Source organism: Danio aesculapii, chromosome 18 (assembly GCF_903798145.1).
Source record: "Danio aesculapii chromosome 18, fDanAes4.1, whole genome shotgun sequence".
Taxonomy (NCBI): domain Eukaryota; kingdom Metazoa; phylum Chordata; class Actinopteri; order Cypriniformes; family Danionidae; genus Danio; species Danio aesculapii.
Genome location: NC_079452.1, coordinates 5,241,446 through 5,268,692, shown reverse-complemented (window position 1 = coordinate 5,268,692; position 27,247 = coordinate 5,241,446). Strand labels below are relative to the sequence as shown.

The 27,247-nt window shown below is 37.9% G+C and overlaps 1 protein-coding gene across 1 annotated transcript in view; it reads right to left on the bottom strand.

The window, feature by feature from the left end:
- Positions 1–27,247, bottom strand: part of hipk3b (homeodomain interacting protein kinase 3b) — an 82,942-nt gene that overhangs the window by 19,867 nt on the left and 35,828 nt on the right. Inside the window, exons 3-7 of the mRNA XM_056478897.1 lie at positions 23,581–23,704; positions 9,371–9,490; positions 5,512–5,598; positions 1,564–1,748; positions 1,303–1,465 (exon numbers count right to left, since the gene is read on the bottom strand). Coding sequence (XP_056334872.1) covers positions 1,303–1,465; positions 1,564–1,748; positions 5,512–5,598; positions 9,371–9,490; positions 23,581–23,704 — 679 coding nt within the window. The remainder of the gene's footprint in view (positions 1–1,302; positions 1,466–1,563; positions 1,749–5,511; positions 5,599–9,370; positions 9,491–23,580; positions 23,705–27,247) is intronic.

Below are 27,247 nucleotides of genomic sequence, written 5' to 3'. Positions count from 1 at the left end.
CTAAAGGAAGTTATCATTTCACACGTTTCCGGTGTAATCGCAAAACACCAGTAAAGAAACTCAAAGAGAAACAAAAAATCCCCACAGTCTGCTGAATTCTGGAAGTGTTATTGTAAGAGCAACACAAACAGAATGCAAAAGTATAAACTCTCAGCTACAAGGAAGACATTTGGCATGGGTAGGCCCACACAGAATCTGCACGCACAGAAATCTGCAGATTTCTGCAGACTTTTAGCCCATTATTGAGCCTATTTGTTTACTTGTGTAAATGTGTGTAAATTTATATTTAATCAGTTTTTAACAATAGTTTCAGTAGTATTAATGACTAATATGAAAATGTTCACTTGATTTATTTACAATCCAGTTTGTAAAGTAATGTTTTCTTTCTTTTAGTAGACATATTACATATTAAAAATAGGTCTGTACAGGCCTAATTTTATTGACATATTGAAGTAAATTATATAAATAAAACCAAAGACAGAAGAATACTTAATATAGATTAGGGTTGTATCTGGGATTTATTTTAAATCGAATTTAATTTAAACTACTTGTGACTGACTGGCATGATTTGTGTATCTTAAAGTTTATCTTAAATATTTTAAAACAAGGTTAAAAGTTTAGAGCAACAGAATAATTACAGCACTGTAGATTATCTTAACGTATTGTATACAGTGGAGTTTATTGTTCGATGAAGCACAACACATTTATTTCAATTCCAAGGAGAGTTTGACAACATGCCGTGGCTGGCCGCAGAACTTGCTTTGTTTACCAATTAAGTGGATCTACAAATGTGGCTACTGAGAATGTGCGAGTGAATGAATGTGATCACACACAGTGCTGCAGTACTGCGTGGCACAGCACAACATGGTTTAACACAAGAATGACATGACCAGCAGGGGGCAGTTATATAACATAGTCAACTGATATACTGTAGCAGCCAGAGCATGTGAGCGGTGTGACGCTCCGCTAAGCATTAATCCATGGTTGTGCGCTCTACGCAGTTGCTAACCCCCAAAAGCAAGCCCTCTGTTAACAATTCGCTTGGATTTGCATTGTCAACATTAAATAAGAAAGGTATTTCTTTTTTATTTCACATATTAAGTTTAGCTACGATACTCCCAAAATCATTCTGCATAAATCTACAGATTTTATTTTACAAAATTCTGCGCAGATATAGCAAAAAAGATTCTGTCTGGTCCTAGGCATTTTGTTACAGTGATCACTGAACCCATTCAGCCTTTATTTTGTGATTTCTGATATTGTGATGTATCGCTACACACCTAATGCAGAAGCTTTCAGTACCTGAGTGTTAATGCCGGTCACCTTGCAGAAGGGCAGGGTGAGGTTGGGTGCAGCACCAGTGCTCGGGATGGTCCTGACAAACTGAGCCTTGGTCCGACTGAGAGACTCATAACTGCCTGGTCGTGAGCAGCACACGTCCATGATGTGAAAACATGATTTGACACTGTTAAGAGAGAGAGTTTACAACATAAAATCTCGGTGTGTCAAAGTGCTAAGAACCAGCATGAATGAATTGAAGTTGAAGAAACATGAATCGCTCACTGGTTGCTGTGTGGAAAGTCTAGCAGGTGCTGCATGGTAACGAAAGGATGGCTAAGAGCATCACTCGGGGCGATTCTTTCCTCTGCATCTATTAACAACATCTTCTTCAGCAAAGCCACAAACTCTGCACGGTCAACCTTCTCTGCCAACAAATCACAGCCTTCCAGATTCATCACTAGATTCACCTAAAGACACAGAAATAAGCTTCTTTAATAATTCATATGGAGGCCTCCAATTTATCTACACACACAGAAATAATAGGAGAATAGCATTTATAAAGTTGTAAGACAACACTTCAGTATAGAGAACACATTCATTGTTGACAATAGCTTTTATTATCTATGACTTTGGCCTGGTCATTTACTGCTTATTGGCAGTAGAGGTTATGTTTAGGCAAAGTATAGTAGTTCTTCAGAGCTGATAAGCAGCCGCTATGCAAGTTAATAATTAACTACTGTAGGTATATTTTAAATGTGGTCTGCAACATAAAGTGTTACCATTTCTGAACATTCCTTACAATTATATTTCACTGGATTAATTGTTTATAATGTAGTGCAATTATTATTTTTTACTTGATTGTTTATTTATTTCTAATGCATTTTTAATACCACATATTTTGTATAGTGATAGTTTTATTTAAATTGTAAAGAATGGTCAATATAATATGTACACACTAATTCAAGAATTAGCTTTTCTCTCTCTCTAAAGATAAGAGAATTTATCAGTTTTAAAGACATTTACATTAGAGCTGCACGATATTTGAAAAATTCAGCATTTCTATTTTTTTTTTTTACGATATAGTTAGGTCCATAAATATTTTGACATCAACAAAATTCTAAAATTTTTAACTACTCTAACAATTACTTTTGGACCCTTAACAAGAGAGAGGCACATACGCAAACTGTTGTAATTTTAAATTCATTTTAAATCCACTGGTGTATAGAGCCAAAAATGTTAGAATTGTTTCGATGTTCATATATTTATGGACCTGACTATATATATATATATATATATATATATATATATATATATATATATATATATATATATATATATATATATATATATATATATATATATATATATACATACACACTTGAAGTCAGAATTATTAGCTCCCCTTTTGAATTTTTAAATGCTTCCCAAATTATGTTTAACAGAGCAATGAAATTTTCACAGTATATCTGATATATTTTTTCATCTGGAGAAAGTTTTATTTGTTTTATTTTGGCTAGAATAAAAGCATTTTTCTATTTTTTCATGTACCATTTTAAGGTCAAAATTATCAGCCTCTTTAAGCTATTTTTTCAATAGTCTACAGAGCAAACCATTGTTACACATTATCTTGCCTAATTACCCTAACTTGCCTAGTTAACCTAATTAGACAAATTAAGCCTTTAAATGTCACTTTAAGCTGTATAGAAGTATGTTAAAAATATCTAGTAAAATATTGTTTACTGTCATCATAGCAAAAATAAAATAAATCAGTTAATAGAAATGAGTTATTAAAACTATTATGACAAGAAATGTGTTGGGGAAAAAACCTCTCCGTTAAACAGAAATTGGGGGAAAAATAAACCGGGAGGCTAATAATTCACAGGAGGCTAATAATTCTGACTTTAACTGTATATTTGGAAACAAAATATACTGTTAGATCATTTGGGATAATTCTGCAGTGGGAATGCATCTCCATAAAATCTAATACAATTTTCAGGGTCTCCTGACACATTTTTAATCTGGAATATTTCCAGTTAATTTCTGTATTTGCATGTGTTGAGTATATGCATGACATTTATGCATAACAATGTATAAATACAATCAAGAAAAAGTTACAATTGAAAAAAGGGTTTTATTGTTTTCTGAGTCAAACAGTGTTTAAGTACATTAACTGAATCGTAAAAATAAAAATAATTTAATAAAATTAATTGTTGTTAAAGAACCACTATTATGGGTTTTTGAAAAGGACCATCCATGCAGTGTGTAACACAGCTCTAAGTAAACTAAAATATCCAGCTAAGGCTTAAATTTGAAAGTGCACCATGTTTATAATTATTGATTTATCTTTAAAAGAGTCGACTCATAGTGGTTCAAACTAATCGCCATGGTAACGAGTCTTTAGTCGTGTCGGCATGACGTCAATAAGAAACTCAAGCCCCGCCTATTTGCTGTGCACGCAGACACAGGAAAATTGAAACTCCCGGCCCACAAACATTGTAGAAAGAAAAAGAGGAAGACAAACACTGTACCAGATCCCAGCTAAATCAAGTCCCATAGATGAGGCTGTGAAGAGTCAGTGGTTGAAGTTTATTTTGCGAAAATACCTCAGCATTATAGCCCCAGCCTTGTGCTGTGTTCTCGCCATATTTCTGACAGTGCTTTAGCTATCTACACGCTTACGACAGGGAATTCGTCAGCCATTTGTTAAAGGAAGGATCAGAAAAGACTATTGATTTATGGGACTTTGTCAGAGCTTGACAGCAACTTTACAGTACACAGTTCATGGATCAGTTTCTTTCTCCATTTCACAAGTGTAAGTAAGTGCGATTAAAATGGTTGTCTTCTTGTTTTCTCTAGCTGGCACATGCGGCAGTCAAGCTTCAAAATAGTTCAGCTTTTGCCACTGTGTGTATTAATACTGAATGTGTCTCACGGTTTTTACTTTTGGTTAAGAATAGAGCAATATGCTGGTGTTAACTGCATTGCTTTAATGCACTCCTGCACTGGGCTCACACATACACTCTGCACTCTGACTACTTCAATATTGTTGATAAGCCGTGCTGGGCATTTCTCTCGGTCTTGCACTGAACGCAGTCGACCAATCACAACAGACTGGGTGTTCGTACCAATCAGCGTAGATTATAGATTAGCATCACGCTAAGGAGGGGTTTGGGAACAAACGAATCGCTGAACGAATCATATGGGGGTCGCTGGGATAGTTAGGTAAAAATAAAATGTATATTATAATACATTGAAAGTGTTTTTTGACCTTTCATGCATATCAGACTGTTGCTGGAGATGCCCAAAACCAAAATATGACCTTTTTAATGTATAATAGGGGCTCTTTAAAATCACAAATGGTACAATTTCTTATGACTGACGGCTTTTAAGGTCATTATACAATCACAGGCATCAAAAACACAAGCAAATGATAAATTATAATACAAACTCAACAGTGTGATGTGACTATTGCGAATGATTGCGATATCGATGGTGAAACGATATATTGTGCAGCCCTAATTTGCATGTTACAGAAGCCATTACAACATGCTTTTTTACAAAGCTTCCATGTCATTATCTGACCTCATTAAATAAAAAGGTTATTCTGTTTTCATAATAAGAACTGTTTTTTTTTATCATAATAGTGCCAATAGAAGGTTCTTTAACAGCTAACCATCATAATCAGATACGTCTGAAGGTCTTTCTGAAGCAGTAAATTAAATTTAAGACATTTAAAAATGTATATATTTTCATAATTGTAAAAAAAATGGAAATAGCACTGCTTTTACTTTATTTGTGAATAAATTAATTCAGCTTTGGTGAAACTAACACACTTCTCCCAACATCTTACAGACCACATGACCAAACAAACACAATTAAAAAATAATGATAAAAAAATGAAAAATGATCTTTTAAATACTTAAAAGGAAATGTTTCACAAAAATCATATAGATTAAATCAATTCATACAATTAATTATTGACACATTTTTTGTTGTCATTAATAAAATGAATGGTACAGCAAAATAATGTGCTGTCTGCTAGGAAATCATTGTGATTTACTCTATTCTATGCTGTGCAAGTAGAAGTATACTATGAGTTCTCTATTTGCATTTAAAAAGTAACCACATGCCTCCTTGTGTGGGTTTTCTACTGAGGAAGGAATGAGATGCAGTTCTGATGTGGTAAAAGTGGGATTTCAGAAGTTACATTCTTGAACCAAAAATACGCACATGCGCTATGTCATCCAAACAGCTGAAGATGTACTTCCTTGCTTCTTTTGATTTCAGCCCAGTCTCTGTCTCATGCTCCTCTGTGGACTAAAAAGTACATATACAACATTAAAAACAACTAAAATAAAACAGACTTCATTTACATGCAGTGCTGTGAAAAAGTGTTTGCCCCTTACTGACTAAGGGGCCACCCTTAGGAGCTAGCTAGGTTTTAAGGATCTTTTGGTCTACTTCTGCATGTCTGGCACTGAGTGGTATGGTATGGTATACTACGCTTTTATGGCCGTTTTCACTAACAAAAGGTACTAAAAAGTGAACCGTACCATACCACTTTCTGGATACCCTTTTGAAAGGGTACGAAGCACAACAAAAGGGTACCAAAAAGCAGAGCAAGATGCGCAGCTGAATGCTATCGGTTTACAGAGATATGTCACTAGCTTGTGCACAAGCAAGGAGAATGAAAACAAAGGCCATTTTTAAATGCACAGACAAGACATTACACCATAATAATATATACATATCATTACGAGCCATGGTCGACTCAAGCTCAAACAATCATTGTCGTTGTCTTGATGTCTTGAACAGCCACAAAAAGCCAAGAATAAGAGCAGAATTAAAGCACGAGCAGTTTCACTTTCTCAAGACAGCTTGCGTGCACGTCTATATTTGAAATAACGAACTTCTTGAGCCGATGATAATAACAAGCGCATGATTATTGAAGTGCTTCTGACAGCCGATCCTTTCAGAAACTGACAAACGTGAGTGATGCGCGAAAAAACAAAGGAGAATCCCAAAAAAACATCTAAGGAGCAAATGATTCTTTCAGCAACCTAAAACGTTATCAAACTGCCATGTTTAATTATTATCATCACATTTTGGATTTTTATTAACTCGTTATTCGTAATTACTTTCCAACAAGAGGTTAGATGTGCTGGTGAAGATTAAAGATAAAGATGAGAGGTTTGCACTGACTGTGGGATATATGTAGCGTGTTTTTGAAGCCAAATAAGGACTAAATCTATGCCGTGTGTATTTTTTTCTGTAAATGGTAACATCTCGGAGAGTGTAAAGCAGGTCACACATGGGATGCGCCACTCGGCGCTGGGACACGACGCGCACATAACAGTTAAAAGTATTGCACACCAGATACGCACATTCGCATGTTTAAAATGAAACTACTCAGATGGCGTTCGATGGTGCGGCAGAGATATGAACAGTGTCCTGAGTCGTGGCTGGGCGCCGTGGACAGCTGCCAAATTGCGGCACCGGTGTGTGTACCCTGATAGAAACATATGTTTAGAATTCTAAAATGCATGGAGCTGTTTGTCATGATGCAGCGCATCGCATCTGGTGTGCGATCCCCTTGAGGGCCTGTATGTGTTCATATATGTTGCATTTATTTATTTATTTTTTAATTGCAGTAGTTACAGTAGGCTATTTCTCACTATTATTCATCTGCAGTTATAATTAATGCATGTTCATAGAAAGGTTAGTAACGAACACTTATACACAAGTAATTATGTGTATAAAGCATCTGTTTTGTGAGAAGTGCTTCTCATATGATATGAGAACGACCCGTACAGTTTTACTTTGACATTTCCTCGAGCAAGAATGACGTTGACTGCCTTATAAAGATGACCCATACTAACCAGTATCGTATCGTAATGTACCGCTCAGTGGAAACGGGCCATTAGTTATGTTTTAATGGTGGGCAAACACTCTATCCTCACAGGCCTACATAGTTTTGGATTTTGTTTTGCTCTTAATAATAAAAACTTGTTTATAATAAAATAAACACTCATAAATATTAAGTTGTTCTCTTTGACTCGTATTTAAATTTGTTAGATGATCTGAAACATTAAAGTTTGACAAACATGCAAAAAAATTTGAAATCAGTAGAGGGCAAACACTTTTTCATACCACTGTATGTCACTGGATATACAGTGCATCTGGATAGTATTTATCCACAATTTTTTTATGTTACAGCCTTATTCCAAAATACATTAAATTCATATACCCCCTTAAAATTCTATGCACAATACTCCATAATGACAATGTAAAAAAATATTTTTTTAAATTGTTGCAAATTTATTAAAAAACAAACAAAACAAAAAAACCTGAAAAATCACATGTACATAAGTATTCACAGCCTTTGATTAATACTTAGTTGATGCACCTTTGGCAGCAATTACAGCCTCAAGTCTTTTTGAATATGATGCCACAAGCTTGGCACAATTTTTGCCCATTCCTCTTTACAGTACCTCTCAAGCTCTATCAGATTGGATGGGAAGCGATGTTGTACAGCCCTTTTCAAATCTCTCCAGAGATTTTCAATAGGATTTTGGTCTGGGCTCTGGCTGAGCCACTTAAGGACATTCACCAAGTTGTTGTGAAGCCATTGATATTTTGGTGGTGTGCTTTGGGTCATTGTCCTGCTGCAGGAAGAACCGTCACCTCAGTCTGAGGTCAAGAGCACTCTGGAGCAGGTTTTTATTCAGGATGGCTCTGTACATTGCTGCATTCATCTTTCCCTCTATCCTGGCTAGTCTTCCAGTTCCTGCTGCTGAAAAAACATCCCCACAGCATGAAGCTGCCACCACCATGCTTCACTGTAGGGATGGTATTAGCCTGCTGATGAGCTGTGCTGGTTTTCTCCAAACGTAACGTGTGGCATTCACTCTAAAGAGTTCAATTTTAGTCTCATGAGAGCTGAGAATATTATTTCTTATGGTCTGAGAGTGTTTCAGATGACAATTTCCAGGCGGGGAGTGGCTTCTGTCTGGCCACTCTACCATAAAGGCCTGATTGGTGGATTGATGCACAGATGGTTGTCCTTCTGTAAGGTTCTCTTCTCTCCACAGAAAAACGCTGGAGGTCAGATAGAGTGACCATCGGGTTATTGATCACCTCGTTGACTAAGGCCCTTCTCCCCCGATCACTCAGCTTAGATGGCCGGCCAGCTCTAGGAAGAGTCTTGGTGGTTCCAAACATCTTCCACTTACGGTTGATGGAGGCCACTGTGATTATTGGAACTTTCAGAGTAGCAGAAAATTTTCTGCAACCTTCCCCAGCCTTGTGCCTCGAGACAATCCTGTCACGGAGGTCTACAGACAATTGCTTTTTCTTCATGCTTGGCTTGTGCTTCGACATGCTCTGTCAACCCTGGGACCTTATATAGACAGGTGTATGCCTCTTCAAATCATGTCCAATCAACTGAATTTACCACAGGTGAACTCCAATTAAGCTGCTGAAACATCTCAAGAATGATCAGTGGAAACAGAATGTACCTCAATTTAGAGCTTCACGACAAAAGGCAATGTGAATACTTATGTACATGTGATTTTTCAGGTTTTTTATTTTTAATAAATTTAAAAAAAATCTTTTTTCACATTGTCATTATGGGGTATTGTGTGTTTTTAAAAAAAATAATTTAAGCCATTTTGGAATAAAGCTGTAACATTAAAAAAATGTGGAAAAAGAAGCGCTATGAATACTTTCCGAATGCACTGTATTTGTGTAGTTTAGTCAGATTTGGAAAACTGATTGTATGAACAACTTCTGGTAATTCTGTAAAAACTTCTGGTAATTCATTTATAATTTACTTAACTTTTTTTCCAGATTGCCTATTATACTATTTTTCCTTATCAAATGACATCATCAAGGCCATGTGGGTGGGTAAAAACAATATTAATCAATTAGGTAACCTGTTTTCCTAATGTAATGTAGTGCAGTTGTTGAAATCAATCAAATTCACAATGAAACCAAATAAAAACAACACATACTGAAAATATCAACTCTTCAAACAGATCCTAAATGTTGAATGAATGGTGCGAATATGGGCGTCAGTTCATTCTCTCACTTTAAGTCTCCAGATCGCATGCGGCGAGTCCGACTCCCGGCAAAAGAATCGAGACGTCTTCGTCCCCACATTTAACAGATGCTCTCCTGGCAGACCCTGCGTCTGAGAAATGTAGCGAATCTGAAGAGAGACAGATGGGAAAAGAGTGAAACCGAGCTCGATGAACTCGATCATTGTTAATGTTTTAACACCAACCAACGTAAATGGATATGTCAACAAAAGACACGTCAGGTGCCTGGAAACAGTATGTGTTCTCAATGACACGTTCAGAGGGCAGCACGTGTTTTGAACACCGCACAGAAACAGGCGATTTATAGGAGTCATGCTTGTGTGAAACCCGGCGTGTGGCCGTTCTGTGTGTGTTCTTACGTCAACAGCACTGTGGTGTGAGAGAAAGATCTATTAGATGCTCAGTGTCACATGGGCCAAGCAGAGGTGCAACAGCTTCTGCGGCACATCTTAAAATCAGATAACAAGACCCTTTGACCTCTCAAAGCAAACTGGGCCAGCATGTTTGTAATTCCTTGGAAAGAAATAACATACGTCTGTTTTAACAGCTCGTTGTGGAGAAAAAAACAGTTCAGAAAAAGATCAACTGATCCAAAGAAATCTAACACAACATAAATAGAGAACATTTACACCACATCAACCTGACACTTTATGTTTTAAGGCCATGACACAAGTTAGCATTGGCCAACACAGAGTGCCTGTTAGGTTGGTTTTTCACAAATACTCATTGAAAGATTTCAATCTAAATTTATACACAGACAGTCTAATTTCTAAATAACTGCAATTTGCATATATGTTGATTTAGCCTAGGACAAGTACGATCACAGCATTACACTCAAATCTGACTTTGAACAAGACTTAAAACCACTTTATTAATATTTATGTACAAACATTTAAATTATCACAAAAGTTTTTGGACAGCTGTGTATTTAGGATTTAAACATTGATTTCTAATGTAATGAGGTTGCATCAGTTTTAAATTTATACCAATAGTTGATGACAAACAAACAATCAATGAAGTAGTTATTACTGAATCATTCACTCAAGTGATTGGTTCAAAACAACAAATTCATCCAGTAATGAAACCAGTGAAGTCTTTATTAGAAAGTCAATAAATCATTAATTCAAAACTACATTAAGAAATCGTTTCTTAAAATTGGTCACTAAATCAAAATAATACAATCATACACCAAGTGCAATAAGACTCAAGACGTGTATGGTGCGATTTGTTGCTATTTTTAGACCAGCAAAACCCTAATTTTCATGTTTTGTGCCACATTGTTTGAATGGAAAATTCATTTGTGCCACTTTGTGGACTCAAAAAGGAAAAAAGAAAAAGAAAGTGTGTTAAGGTGCATTGTTGGCATGTTGCCATTTTGAGGAACTGAAATATACTGCATTATTGACCAGCTAAAAGGGTTATTTATGAACCTACATAGGTCTAAACGCTTACACATTGCTTAATACACTCAAAACGTACAGCAATAAACAAAAATCTTTAAATATGAAAAAAAATTAAAGGATTAAAATGTTACAAAAATTATTATTTTCTACATAAAGATAAAAACCACTACCTCCATTCTCCACATACGCTGCATGTGATCTAGCCACACCCACTTTTACAAGTCACATATACAACTCTTTAGCCTCCTTGTTAGAGCAACTGACTCCCATGTGAAGAGTCGCTGGCTCGATCCCAGCTTGGAGCGGGTTGGGTGGAGTAGGATCGGCGGGATTACATTGGTGCAGTGACCTGGACTGGAGTGAGGTTTAGGGGGGTGAGTGTAACAGAGGCAGGCTAGTAAAGTGCTATGCAGGTAAACCTCTCTCTTCTGACCTCTAAAGATGCTCTAACAACAGACACTAAAGGCCATGGTCTTTAGTCTCCTTGTTAGAGCAACCGACTCTCAAGAGTCGCCAGTTCGATTCCAGCTAGCAGTGGGTTTACATTGGTGCAGTGACCAAGATGGGAGTGAGGTTTAGGAGGGTGAGTGCAACAGAGGCCAGATAGCGGAGTTACAAAAGTAACAGAGGCAGGCTAGTAAAGTGCTATGCAGTTAAACCTCTCTCTTCTGACCTCTAAAGGTGCTCTAGCGACAGACAATAAAAAACATGGTCTTTTATCTCCTTGTTAGAGCAACTGACTCCCATGCGAAGAGTCGCTGGTTCGATCCCAGATCGGAGGGGGTTGGATGGTGTAGGACCAGCGGGGTTACGTTGGTGCCGTGACCCGGATGGGAGTGAGGTTTAGAGGGAGAGTGTAACAGAGGCCAGCTAGTGTTCTGTGCAGGTAAACCTCATTCCTCTGACCTCTAAATGTGCTCTAGCGACAGGCGCTAAAGGACATGGTGTTTAGTCTCCTTGTTGGAGCAACCAATTCCCATACAAAGAGTTGACGGGTCGAACTTCCAGGGAATTATTTATTTTGTTAGGTCCTCAATACTCAGAAATATGGGGAATCCTCAACTTATAAATAAATGAAACGTATCCAAAATTGTACAGCTCTAGTCAGACTAGAATTTGGCATTGGATTACTGCAGCACAATGGTAATTTAGTGAATTTAGTAAAATAAATTTTGTGAAATTGACTATCTGCAGATTACAGAAGCAAAAGTGCAAACAGAGTTTGTGCTAATCAAGTTTGTTCTAACCAAAACGTGGAGTTGTGGAAGATGAACTCTGACTGAAATATTTCTCCATTCCTCACACAAACATGTTATTGTATTGCTACAGAAAACTTTGTATATAGTCTCTAAGTCATGTGTACAAATGTTATTGTATGTATGGAAAAGAAAAGCGCACAGTATATGTTAAACTTCTTTAGGTTTCCATGAACCAAGAAAACCATATGGGTAAATTATTATTATTTTGGGGTGCAGAGTGGCTTTAAAACGTTAACAGTAGCGACCAATAAGACTGACTTTTTGTGCACACACAGAAGCACAAGCTCAAACACAGACACCCTAATCCCGTGCTTTAAGACTAAATAAACAACGTACGTGCGGAAAACAGATGTAGAAACTGTAAATTCCCCAGCTGCTGTTCAGACGTCAACCCGCGAGAAAGAGGAAGAGAGAGCACGTTTAACTTCTGGGTGAAAAACAAAAGAACTGAAGGGCAAGATAAAAATAAAAAAATGAAGATTTTTCAAGAGGGAGTTAAATGTAAGGTCAAAGTTGATCTGACCCAGGTCTTGCATGAGCAGAGAAGACAGGAAATAGGCAGTCTTGTTATTTAACAATTCTAAGCAAGATCTGGCAAGAAATTTATATTCCAATACCTATCAGAGTGAAAGATGTAAACTTCTGATGACACATGGCTTTGCATAGCATTTCATAATGATGGAACAGTTCTTGTCGCGGTAACATAATACAATGGTTTGGGGTTTACAGCTTACAGTAGTTGAATTTCAAAGTACATAATTTATTAATCCATTCATTTTCCGTCAGGGCACGTCCAATGTCTTGCTGTCACTTTAACTCTGGCTCAGATAAGTGACAGCAAGACATTGGACGTGCCCTGATGTCCCATTCACCCAGCAACTTCCTCCAGCTCTTCCAGGGGGTTTCCAAGGCATTCCTAGATCAGCGGAGGAATAAATATGCTGAAAAAATTAAATATGCTGTTTGTGTTTAAGCAAGTGTCACCCACTGGTCCTACTGCACCCATTCTTTGCATGGGAGTCGGTTGCTCTAGCAAGGAGGTTAAAAACCATAGCGTATAATGTCTTTTGCTAGTGCACCTTCAGAGGTCAGTGGAGCAAGGTTTACCTGCATAGCACTCCACTAGGCCACACCCCCCCTTAACCTCACTCTCGTCCCGGACGAGAACCCAAGTGTAACCCACTGGTCCTACTCCACCTATCCCATTCTGAGCTGGGACTGAACTGGTGACTCTTTGTGTGGGAGTTGGTTGCTCAAACAAAGAGGCCAGAGGAGGTTGAAGGAGTGAGGTTTACCTGCATAGCACTTCCCTAGCTGGCCACTGTTAAACTTGTAAAGATCCCATGATTTGCTAGAGTAATTCATGCGTTTCAGGTATGTTTGACAATTTACCAACTTTTTTTTTGTTTTAAAGGGTTAGTTCAACCAAAAAGTAAGTAATGTGTATTTATATAGAGCATTTATTGGCAACAAATGTAAATGTAAATGTAAATATTGTGTATGGCCATTCATCCAAAATGCTTCACAATCATGAGGGGGGACATTAAGTGGACATTACAGGATATGTTGCCATGATTCCAATTCAAAAGTGTGCTCAATTCAAAGGGTAACATGCCCAAGCCATTCACATCATTACAGCATATAACATAAATAACCCATTAAAATGCAAAAAGTGGTGTAGCGCAAATTTTTCATTTTTTTTTAAACATAAAATAAACTTCAAGATGATTTCCTGTGTGCAGGGGCTATTTAGCAGTGAATGGGAACAGGTTGATCAGAACCTAGTTTCTTCTTTTAACTATCTAGATATAGTGGTCTCAAACTCAATTCCTGGAGGGCCGCACCTCTGCATAGTTTAGCTCCACCCACCTCCAACTCACACCTGATAATAGTCTATAGTAGTCTTGAACACCTTGATTAGTTGGAGCAACACAGTGCAGAGCTGCAGCCCTCCAGGAATCGAGTTTGAGATCTATAATCTAAAAGAAGGCTAACCTGAATCACTCTGAATGGCTTTAGGACGTGCTGAAATAGACTCCAACAGTAAGCATCTATAGCTGACTCCAACATCTCAGGAATTTCAATAGGGATCAGGTCAGTTAGTGGTCAATTCACTGGTGAAATGAATTCACAATTTAAGCCAAATTCATCTTGACATTGTCATTCTGGAATTTGACCAAGGGACATGTCATCTTTAAGCATGGTTGTTTTAGAATGAACAAGAAAAAAGAAAAAAAAAAAAAACTACACATTGCATCAATTAGAGTTTAAAAGAACTGTTGTCAAAAGAATAACAAGCCCTAAACATATTAGGGAAAAATTAAAGCTGATAAAACTCCATCTCTGCCTCTCTCTCACTTTGGACATTTGACCCGTGAGGTAACTTTTTCTCTCCTCTCGACTGTTAAAGCGATACTTGTGGATCCAGACACGAGCGTGTCTGTAGTGCGAGGTTTCTCCACCGCATCTATTACAGATTACCTGTGATAACAGTGTATTATGCGCATATAGACTGTAACCGCGGCTGTTCTTCCCTCGTCACTCATTGGTGAACAGTACTGACAGTTTTAGAGTCAATCGCAGCCTTTTCTGTTGAGCGGGAGAGGACAGTGTCCAATCCAAGAACTCTTTCAACAGCGATATTTACATTATTACTATTTATATTAGTTTATTTGCTATAAATGCCCATGTTGTCTTATGTGCATGTATTTGAGTTTTGTTCAAAATGTTCAAAAAGTGTGTTTTTATTCAACAGGTGAAATTAAAGGTACAATACATATATCTTATTGCTTGTATTAAAGAACAAAATTGCATTACAAATTATATAGCAATTTATTTATAGATTTTAATAAAAAACAATTATTGTGTTGCAAACAGACTGCATAGAAAAGCACTTGATCATCACAACCTTTCCAAATCTTTCCAAATAAAGCTTTTAATTAATCTGGTGAAATTATATTCATATTGCAATTAGGCATGGGACGATAACCGGTTTCAAGGTATACCACGGTTTGGAAAAGTCAAGATTTTAAAACCCGTAAAATTTTCAGTTATACCATTCCCAAGATATATGCAAGTTTGTTTTGATGATGTTAATGATTGATTTAAATTATTTAACCTGATTTATTTACTGTTCCAAATTATTATCAATGTTTCCCAAAATTAAATACATTAAGTTAAAAAAAAGGGGGGGGGGGGGGTTACCCAGACATTTTAAAAGAACTTATTTTAGAGCAGTAATCACAATACTGTGATACCAGGTAACCTTGATATTTTTATCCAAGGACATCCTACCATCAGAAACTTATACCTGCCCATGCCTAATTCCAATCTATATTGCAGAAAACCAAAATATCGCAATGACAGATGTTTCCAATATTGTCCAACCCTACTTAAAGGGCACCTAGGTTAGCCCTTTTTTCATATTTAATATAAGTGTTTTGCGTCTCTAGAAAGTTTCTGTAAAGTTTCAGCTTAAAACACCCATCGGATTTTTTATTACACCTTTTATTAAATTCCTATTTATACATTTTTTCACTGGATGGCGGGTTTGTTGTACTGCTCCTTTAATGATAGTTCTCCCCACCCACCGTTTCTACGTGCCTTTCTGCGTGCCTTAATCTCCTCCCTCGGCTGCGTCAGACAACAGACAGACTTAAAGGAAGCAGATCTCACGTAGCGTTTGTGAGAAATACTACAGTAAGAACTTTACCAATGAGTATTTATTGTGCAGTTGCATCGCAGAGTCACACAAAGTTCACGCGCGCACACGCACACAGATACACACGCGCACACACCGCAGTAGACACACACAGACAGACAGACAGACAGACAGAGTGCCCGTTTAGCTTTGCACTCTTTTTGCACGCAAATGTGACATGATACAGGTTAATATCCACTGCTGTATGGATATCTTATGTTAATGTACAAAATAAACCTGATTTAATGTCCACAAACCGGGATTGAAGCGTCTTCCTTTATAATTGTTCTGAGATGCGGCTGTGCTGATAAAGTAAAGCTAAGCTAAATCGCTGTAATTCATTACACACGTGCACTGTTTTAAAACATTTTAAACATGTGAAACTTACTCTTGATCACATTTGATGATGATTGATGATTCTAGCAAACTGCACACATCTTTTATTCCTGCGGTTGCTTTGCGTACGTCTGGTCTTGTTTATTTGATTATACACGTGACTACTGGGACATGTTAATATGCGCAGCTGTCAATCAATTCGGTGGGCGCTCCTATGTAAAGTTGCGGTCGATCTGAAAACCGCTCCAATTAGGCCACTGTTTTTATGTTGCTAAATTGAAAAAAAAAAAAGGACTGGGTGTGTTTATATCACCCCAATATGACGGTCTATACACCATACATGCACATATGTCTGTCCAAACAGCTTGAAAAGTAGATTTTTCACCATAGGTGCTCTTTAATACACACCTGTATACTTTGTTGTTTACTTTCAGTTTTTCAATACAATACAGTGTGTTATTTTGTTTGTTTTTTTACTTTTTTCAGACATTGTGAAGCGCTCAACAACGGTTGTTTTTAAATGTGCTACATTAGTACAACTGAACTAAACTGAATTGCACATTCACTTGCTCTCTCTCTCTATAGACACATGCCAAACCAGTTAACACATGGGTACCATATTCCTAGCTCAACTTCTCATGGCAAACTTTCCATTATCCCATATGGAAAAATCAAACCCTTGTATCATATTAAATATAACATAAAATAATGTTCTTTCTTGTCTATTTAAATCATGCATAATGCAATTCATTAAAAAAAAATTGTATAATCAGCCAACTGGAAAGACTAGATTTATTTTTACTTGCATTTGGCAGTTGGTGAGTGTTAGTTCTGCACCCTGCGTGTGTGTTGTGCATTTCAACCTTTAAGAGTAACAGCTTTATTTTCAAACAAGGAAGTGTCAATTTAGCACTATAAAGAATAGACCAACATGCCTAAACCTGGACTCAAGAGCTGGAAACATGCATTTCTTCCACATTTAAGCAGTTCATTAGCCACTAGCTACTATTAGACGGAACGCTCCACATGCCTGCAGAATGAGGCTCCGCGATTGGTGCCATAAGGGGGCGTTCATTTCTGCTATAAATATCTTTTTGCTGTGTGAGAATAAATTGAACACCCCCCTGAAGGAGGCACATGGATCAGGACAGTGATACCGCAAGCCATTTTAGTCTCTAAACTGGAATCCCACCTTAGGCAGTTAGGTGACACCCTGCACATATAATAGTTCAGAGGTAATGTGACGATGTTCTGTTGGACATACTTTGTGTACTCTTGTATGGCGGACCACAACCTCAGTATTCAAGGAGGCGATAGAGTCAGTGTCAAATATCATGTCCACTTTTTACTTGCCCAGCATGAGGCTCATTAAACTGCTGCTCAGTCATGAAAGTGACAACAGGGATCTGAGGGAGGGATGATGATGGTGGTTTTCTGATGGCAGAACTACGATTAGAACCTACACTATTATGCATTGTTTAACATATCTGACTTATACTCAACAGCCACTTACTAGTACTGGGTAGGACCTCATTTGCCTTCAGAACTGCCTTAATCCTTCTGGGCATAGATTCAACAAGGTACTTGAAATAATCCTCAGAGATTTTAGACCATATTGAAAAGATCGCATCCATGATGTGAATCTGCCTTTCCACCACACCCCATAGGTGCTCTGTTGGACTGAGATCTGGTGACTGTGGAGGCTATTTGAACACAATGAACTCATTGTCATGTTCAAGAAACCAGTGTAAGATGATTAGCACTTTAAGACATGGTGCATTATCCTGACGAAAGTAGCCATCAGAAGATGGGTACACTGTGGTCATAAAGCGATGGACATGGTCAGCAACAATACGCAGGGAGGCTGAGGTGTTGACATGATGATCAATTGATACTACTGGGCTCAAAATGTGCCAAGAATATATCCCTGACACCATTACACCATCTCCACCAGCCTGAACTGTTGATACAAGGCAGGATGGATCCATGCTTTCATGTTGTTGACGCCAAATTTTGACCCTACCATTCGAATGTCACAGCAGAAATTGAGACTCATCAAGCCAGGCAACATTTTTCTAAACTTTTATTGTTCAATTTTGGTGAGCCTGTGTAAATTGTAGCCTCAGTTTCCTGTTCTTAGCTGACATGAGTGCCATTTTTGCCATACTACTGAAAGCAGCAGCAGATAGTTCACCTTAGATCTTGAAAAAAAAAGTAAACCGTTTGAAATTTAACTTTAGAACTGTGACTCAGTGCAAGCTAACACATATAATGTTAAACAATGTTTAATATGCATTAATTAAGTTATAAACCTTACAATTTCATTGAAGTGCAGCAAGTGCACTATTCAGTGCTTCTGAATGGCTGTATTTAAATTTCTGTCATGTTGTGTCTTGTGCAAACAACCAAATTGCTTATCACTGCAAATCTTGTCACTTAGCATATTGTTAGGACAGGAGGTTACGATGTAACCTGCTCACCTAATGTTCAGGTTCGCAATATTTTTATTATTTGCTAATTAATAACTATCTCATGTGGAACTCTGATTTTGGAGTATGTTACTGTCTACCAGGGGTCGCATACTTTGAGAGCCTTCATGACTGAGGGCACACTCACACTACGCTATCTGAATCATGCCCAGGCACATTTCCCGGTTTATTTGAGAAGTGTGAGTGCTCTGAATCGGCTCAAGCTCAGATCAGTTGGCCAGCCCTGGTCCGGTTGGAAGAGGTGTGCCAGAGTGCGGTTCACTTGGGTTTTTGTGCGGTACGCTTGTAGTGTAGAGTGCAAAGTGCGCCAGTGCCCGAAACTGAAGACAAGAAGTGACTTTCAGGGACTGCATGATATGGATTTATTAATCATTCTAACTTTTTAAATGATGGCAAACTGTTGTAGTTTATTTAGAAGACGCAAACCCCTCGCTGCACGACAGTTGCACCTTCAGCAAACCTTTTTATGATCATTTATGAGCATCAAAAGTGGCGGATGTGTTCGGCAAAATATTTAACTGCATGTCACTGCAAATCAAATGATTAAAATGATATAACTAAAGAAATCCCCACTGTGATGAGCGAGAGCGCTTCTGTTCTTTTATACTGAAGAGCGCATCATTGATGACATAAGCGTGTTTCGGCACGGATACAATGTGAGTGCAGGCCGATGGGGCAGAGGGGAGGGGGGACAAGCGTGCTTCGGCACGATTCAAGGCAACTGCACATAGTGTGAATATGCCCTGAATGAATTAAATATGCTCTTTTCCATGATGGCAACCCAGGGTACTGAAATATAATTGGCTAAACTGGCGTTTGGGTGGGTTAAAGGTACCAACACAAAGACAAACATACTGGCACGTAGCGCACATTTTCAAAGCAGAATATCTGACTTTAAAATTATTTTTTAAATAAACAAGAATATCCACTTAGCATGTTTCTTAAATATCTGCAAACATATTATGTCATGTAATGCTTTAGAAGAGTCAAAAACTTACAGACAGCACCTTTAAAGCTAGAGTGTTGTGATGGCAGGGATGAATTACGCCTGCCAGGTCAAATTCTCACAGGCTTAAGAAGGCCTTCCTGGCATAATAGATGATTATATACAGGCAGTAAATGGCATATAGCTTTAAGACAGAATCAAGCTCATGCACCCACTAGCATCTTGAGATCCATAACCATCTCCCTTCTCCCAGCTGCATTAAAAGCCCAGCCAAGAGGAGGAGAAAAACCCATCAAACCTCCTGCTACTGCAGCCAACTGCTGTGTTAAGTCAAGTCAGGGGCTACCGGGACTCTCCAAACCCTCCCCAGAAACAGTGTTCTAATCTGGGCTTGTTCCTGGGTATCTATCACATGCAGACACACACACACACACACACACACACACACACAAGCAGACTCCTCTCAGTTTCACCCCAGAGCATTCGGGGGCCCCAGCAGCAGGAAAGAGCGAGACCCAAAAATGCTCAGATGTGTGCTCAGACAGACACAGCGTGTGCGCACACAACAAACACCCACATGCTGACACTTGTACGCCAACAGAGATGCTAAGAAGCGACCGTGAAAATTCTTCTGGAGATTGTTTGGGCCTGACAGGCACATACCACGGCTCTGTGCTAAACAGATTACGTCAAGAGGAGGAGAAATATGGAGAACTTGCGATCAAGATGCTTTCAGTGTGTGTGTGAGAGAGAGAGAATATCAAGACTTCAAAAAAGATTTTAGAGACAGATCGAGAAAGAGAGATGGATAGATATAAACCATGTTTTGGTCATTTTTCAACACATGAAATCAAAAAAAATATATAGTATGCAAACAATTGCCTGCGTAAATAAGAGTCTATGTGCTTATTTCATTATTTATTTTCATGTATTTCATGTGTAAAAAGAAATAAATAAATAAAATATGAAAGTGAAGCTGCTGTGGGAAGAAACCCACAAATACTGTATAGATCAGCACTGTAACATTGCAGCATATTCATCAGTGCTCAACAGAAATGACTGTGATTGGCTGAAAAGAATACTATGGCAAATCAGCTGTGTTTTGGAACGTGCTCAACAGCAATTAAATATTAGCGGGAAATTTACTTTTTTTTTTTCCAGTGCGCAAATTCAGTATCGTGACAAGTCTAATATAGTGAAAGAATCAGTTCATTAACTTGAGTTTGACAAATGGCATCAAAAATGTGTTTGGAAAAGAAAACATGCCATTTCCCTAAGCTTAGCTGAAAATGAGGTCTGACATATGCATTTTTATTTTCACTATCTATTCAGAACGGATCTTCGGGTCACTCGGAAAGCGGTGAAATGATAAATGTCTGACTTTCTCTTCGCTGATAAGATATATAGTCAGGTACATAGACGCTGTTCCTGTGTGACTCCAGGCGATACTTCTAGGTTTCTTCCCACCGCAGCCTCACTTTCGCTTTTAAAATGGCGGCCGCATAAATTAGTCTATTACAATATAGTCAAATGACTTACATCAGCGAGTATGACAAATGCCACTGATGCATTATTTGATTTTTATTATTCGTTATCAAAATTTATAAAATAAAAATTAAATATTTGTATGTGCATTTGTTGTATGCGTATCATTTGTGTAAAAATAATACTTTTAAAACTTTTTAACTTTTATTTTAAGGTTTACAATACGGGTGCAATGGTTCTTGGTTTAAAAAAAAAAAAAAAAACTTATCATACGGTTGTCCTCCCACTGTTCGGTGCGCCCCGTGGTAACGAATGCCGATATTTGTTGTTGTTGTTGTTGTTGCAAAAGATAGTCTAGATCAGTGATTACTAATAGGTGGATAGAGGTCCATGTCCAGACCTAGAAGTGTCCCATACAGACCCAGACATACAGCACCCCTAGTTTACAATGCAAATCAAATTGTTTGAGAACCACTTGTTTGGCAAAGCCATAAAACATGTCTACAAAGTCATAAAACATGTCTACTAAAAGACAGACAATATTATTTAACAAACTGTATTGTGCATAACTCATATAAACATATTCCCCAATAAAATTACTGAAAGTAATATAAAACCTGAATTAATGAATATTTACACATTTACATAATGAAATTAACAGATTAAATCATAGGCTCAAAAATGTTAATTCAAGCAGCTCATTCAGACAACAGAAGAAATTGGTTAAAGAGCCCATATTATGGGTTTTTGAAAATGCCCTTCCATGTAGTGTGTCACACAGCTCTAAGTGAAGTGAAATATCCAGCTAAGGCTTAAATCTGTAAGTGTACAGTGTTTAAAACTATTGATTCGTCTATAAAAGAGTCGACTCATAGTGCTTCAAACGAGTCGTCTTGATAACGAGTCATTAGGTGTTTCGTGATGACGCAGCTACGAAACACAAGTAGTTGGGCGCGCAAACCCGGGAAATTTGAAACCTGCGGCCCCGCCCACTAACAGAAAAAAAAGTCTCACACACACACACACACAGACAGACACCGGTCGAATGAAGTCACGCTGTGCAGATGGATATTATGGACAGTCTAATCAAAGATGAAACATCAGCAATATAGCCCAGCCTTGAGCAGTTCTGAGTGCTTCTGAAAACTATATGCTTTCAAAGAAGACTTCTTCAGTTTGTTAAAGGAAGGATCAGTGAAGACTGTCTGAACATGGATCAGTGGATCATGAATCAGTTTCTACCCCCATTTCACCAGTGTAAGTATGTGTGATTAAAATTATTGCCTCGTTTACTCTAGCTTGCAAATTATGTATTTAGTTGTGTTTTGTTACTTGTAACCGCGTGTGCTGTATCAGGTTAACTCTTTATATTCTCATATCGCGTGTAAAGCCACGTTGAAAACGTGACGCTTTGATTACGGATCGTCAGCTGATTACACGCATGCAACGGTCAAGTTTCAAAATATTTCAGCTCAGGTTCGAGGTGAGGTGTCTAAATTGCACCCAGCAAGCTGAACTAGCGCTCTAGGCGTGTGTGTCGTGTCCTCGGGTAGGAGTAATGTGTCTGTGTGTGTGTGTGTGTGTGTGTCTCCTCGTGTGTGTAACGCACGGGTATTCGCGGATATAACTGAGCGCCGCGCCCTCTCTATTCAGCCGCTTCTCTATGGACGCGCCGGCCCTGTGTGTGTGTGTGTGTGTGCCTCCTCGTGTGTGTAACGCACGGGTATTCGCGGATATAACTGAGCGCCGCGCCCTCTCTATTCAGCCGCTACTCTATGGACGCGCCGGCCCTGTGTGTGTGTGTGTGTGTCTCCTCGTGTGTGTAACGCACGGGTATTCGCGGATATAACTGAGCGCCGCGCCCTCTCTATTCAGCCGCTTCTCTATGGACGCGCCGGCTCTGTGTGTGTGTGTGTGTCTCCTCGTGTGTGTAACGCACGGGTATTCGCGGATATAACTGAGCGCTGCGCCCTCTCTATTCAGCCGCTTCTCTATGGACGCGCAGGCCCTGTGTGTGTGTGTGTGTGTGTGTGTGTGTGTGTGTGTGTGTGTGTGTGTGTGTGGGTGTGAAAAGAGCAAGAAGACTGTGACAGCCTAGATCTCCTCGCCAGTTCTTGGACTTTTTGCTCAATAAAATAGTTAGTCGTCAGTATTTTCTAGTCCATCGTCTGTGTTTACATTCACCCACTGGCAGCCAAAATCCACTATGAAGCGTGTATGCACTGTGACTACTTTTATATTGTAGATTAGCAGCTGGGCATTTCACTCTGTCTCACGCTGAAGCCTTGTCCGTGTCGACCAATCGCAGCAGGCTGTCATCGGTCCAATCAGCGCAGATTAGCTTCGCGCTGAGGAGGGGTTTGGGAACAAATGAATCGCTGAACGATTCATATGGGAGTCGCTGGGATAATTAGGTAAAATAAATGCAGATTATAAGACCATCAAAGTGTTTTTTGACCTTGCATGCATATTAGACTGTTGTTGGAGACCCTTACAACCTAAATATGACCCTATTTCATGTATAATATGGGCTCTTTAAAATAGGTGTAAAGCATGGGAGAAAAGCATTTTGGAAGTATTACCTGGTCAAACTCGAGGGCTCCTGGATATAGGGGCCAACCCAAGAAGAGCTCAGCAATCACACATCCGAGTGACCACATGTCTATGGCTTCACAAAAAGGCAGGCCAAGAATGATCTCTGGAGCCCTGAAAATCAAACAAGCACAACCACCAACATGAAAAACAGTGCCAACCAAACAAAAAAGTATAAACACATGTTTTACTGTGATGAAAAGTATATAAATGAACTGAATACAATGTGTTACAGTAGTGTGCATACAGTTGAAGTCAGAATTATTATCCCCCCTGAATTATTATTTTTCCCCAATGTCTGTTTAATGGAGAGAAGATTTTTAACACATTTCTAAACTTAATATTTTTAATAACTGATTTCTAATAACTGATTTATTTTTTCTTTGTTATGATGACAGTAAAAAATATTTTACTAGATAATTTTTAAGACAGTTCTGTACAGCTTAAAGTGACATTTAAAGGCTTAACTAGGTTAATTAGGTTAACTAGGCAGGTTAGGGTAATTAGGCAAGTTAATATATAATGATAGTTTGTTCTGTAGACTATCCAAAAAAACAAAGCTTAAAGGGGATAAAAACTCAGACCTTAAAATGGTTTTTAAAAAATTATTCTAGCCAAAATAAACAAGACTTTCTCCAGAAGAAAAAAATATTATCAGACATACTGTAAAAATTTCTTTGCTCTATTAAACATAATTTGAGAAATATTTAAAAATGAAGAAAAATAAATAAATTCAAAGGGGGGTTATAATTCTGACTTCAACTGTATGTAGAAATATGTAATGTCCAAAAAACCGTTTTGAGAGATGTTTTGACAGTTCAGAGACAGCGTACAAGCAAAAAGCTAAATAACAATAACAATTTAAATAAAAAATGAGGAAACTCTGTTATACAGGGTTTCTGCAGAAATCAAAATGTCAAATTTAAGACTTTTTAAGACCTCTTTAAAACCATTAAGTATTAAATTTAAGAACTACATCACAATATCAAAAAACATGCATACACAAAGAGAAAATGCAAAATCACAAAATTTGTGGTAAAATAAATTTATTCAAATTGAACAGTACTGAAGACAGGTTAGATGTATCATTGAACTACAGGAAAAAACAACTTAAGGCTGATTTATACTTTCGCCTCGCGCCGCACCTCATGAAACAGACGAGGCTTTTTAAAACGACAGAGGGTGGTCAAGAGCAACCCATGGTAAGGTCAGACGTATAACAAAGAAGTCGGAAGTTTCCAGAACTATGTCATATTATTAATATCGTTCTAGATTTTTAAACTAATCACTTTTTATTATTTTTTAAAAATTTATTATAATGATTATGAGGATTTTTATAACCATTTAAGATTTTTTTAAATCAAACTTTGATGTATCACTTGCTTTTGTTCATATCTCAGACAGTTCTAAAGTTCAATATCAATGACAACATAACATGGGTTGCTCTACAATTATATTTTTATTACGGAAAAAATAAAAGCCTATCTGGCTAGTTTCTGTCCTCTACTAATAAGCTAAAAATGCAATAATGGTCCAACATTCCTGACCATTATCACCGATAAAGCCTAAGAATTGGGCATCAGTATATTGCAAACCAGTAGGGTCAAATATTCTTTTCCAGTTATCACAAAAATGTGTTCCTTAATCTTAGTTTGTAACTATTAAATTGCTTTAAATTCAAAATAGTAAGATGTACATCAGTTTAAAACCTGTGAATGGTGGAAAAACATATTCTGTAATATTAAAACCACCTAGGTCTCCACTTTTGCATGGCCTCTCTTTTTGGTTTTAACAAACTTATCCCTCAAGTTTTTCTAAACTTTTACAAAAACTTTTCTTCATTCCCACTGCTGTGGCAATTTCCAGCCAAGAATTAGTTAATCTGGTTCTCCCTATGATCACGCATGGACGGATCATGAAGATGTCTGTACAGTCGTACCTGTTTCAGACAAAATCTCAAAGGGATTCATTTTCAACTCAATTCAAATGCTACGGCGTGCGAACTGTTCGTCTGAGTTAACAATAAAAAAATGTGTGCGCTCCACCAGCCGAAATCATGTTGCGCACACCCAAAGCGAACCTCCGCAAACACAGCAATGACGTCACATTTTCCGCATGCACTGAGTTCAATACCAGAAAGCTGATTGGCTACTGCATGTAGGTCTCATTTGTAGTTGTAATACTGTAAATTACATTTGGACAAGTGAAATAAAGAACTACAACACTATGAAACCCCGGCAACAACAACAAAAAAAGAATTTAATAGAGCATTTGATGTAGCGTTACATGGACATCGGAAAAAAAAGACCTGTGAAAAAAGTATTTAAGATCTAGAACAGCGAATTTAAGACTTCTTAAGGCCTAAAATTTAGATTTTTTAATTTTACACTTTAAGACTTTTTTAAAACCCACGGAAACCCTGTTTATAGTGCACTGGACAAGTCTGAATAAGTTCGACCCACGCATGCGCAAGCCAGGCAGTTCTGTACAATTACCTAATCTATCGGCATAAAGATATCAGCATAATTTTAACATAGGACCAACAATGATAACATAATTTGTATTTATTCGACGATAATGATATGGCCACCAAGATGTCGTGCATCCCTAGTTATCACACAGCAAAAGATTAACTTCAAAAGACAATTTAATTTTAATGAAACTATTGTAAATTATCCCTTCCAATTTGTCACACAAATACATAAAACAGATACACTGAGTGACAGCAGTGCTATAGAGACCATCTGTGTGCATAGAGACTGCTAATTTACCACTGTACGTGCATCAACCCTATCAAAAAAGAAGCACTTATTAAAACTGATTCCAGACCAGATATAGGTGACCAAACGACACATATTTAAAAACAGTTTGTCTTGGTAAAGGCACAGGCAAACATGTTAGTTTAGGGTTGGATCGGTCTTACATGGGTTAACAGGTCAGTAAGCTCTATTCTTTTAATGTAGCCATGGTGACGCAGGAAGCCCAGCGACTGCTTAGCAACAAATCACCACGGTGATCTCATTGAATGGCATTAAGGTTTCTGTGTGCGAAACCGTGATGCTGCTCTAGTCAGCACTCATCTGAGTAAGTCTGTCTGACAGATTACTGCCACTCACAATACACGAGCACAAACCAGGGCTGCAGACTATGATGTTGATCACATTTTGTGACCTTTTTTCCTGTCTGTGCAAATTCATTTTGTTAAGAGGTTGCACTGGTGCCACTGCCAATCTATACAAACTTAGAAATACTGCCTTTTAGGTTTGCATAGGATACACTAAACAGCAAAAGCTGAGTGAAAATAGAGGTAATCGGATGAACAACATATCATGTAATTTTTAATACTGTATGTGCAGTGTTACCAATTCAGGTGCAGAAGCTTGGTGGCACCGCTCTTAAATGGACAGTCACCCAAAGAGGGACATCATCCACATTTACTCAATCTCAAGGGGTTTCAAACATTGAGTTTGTTTCTGTTAAAATGAACAAAGATATTTTGAAAAGTGTTAGAAACCATTGATTTCCATAGTACAAAAACAAATAGTATGAAAGCCAATGGTTACAGGTTTCTAAATTCTTTTTTCAAAATGACTTCCTTTTGTGTTTTACTGAATTAAGAAACTCAAACAGGTTCACAACATGAAAAGGTTTAGTAAA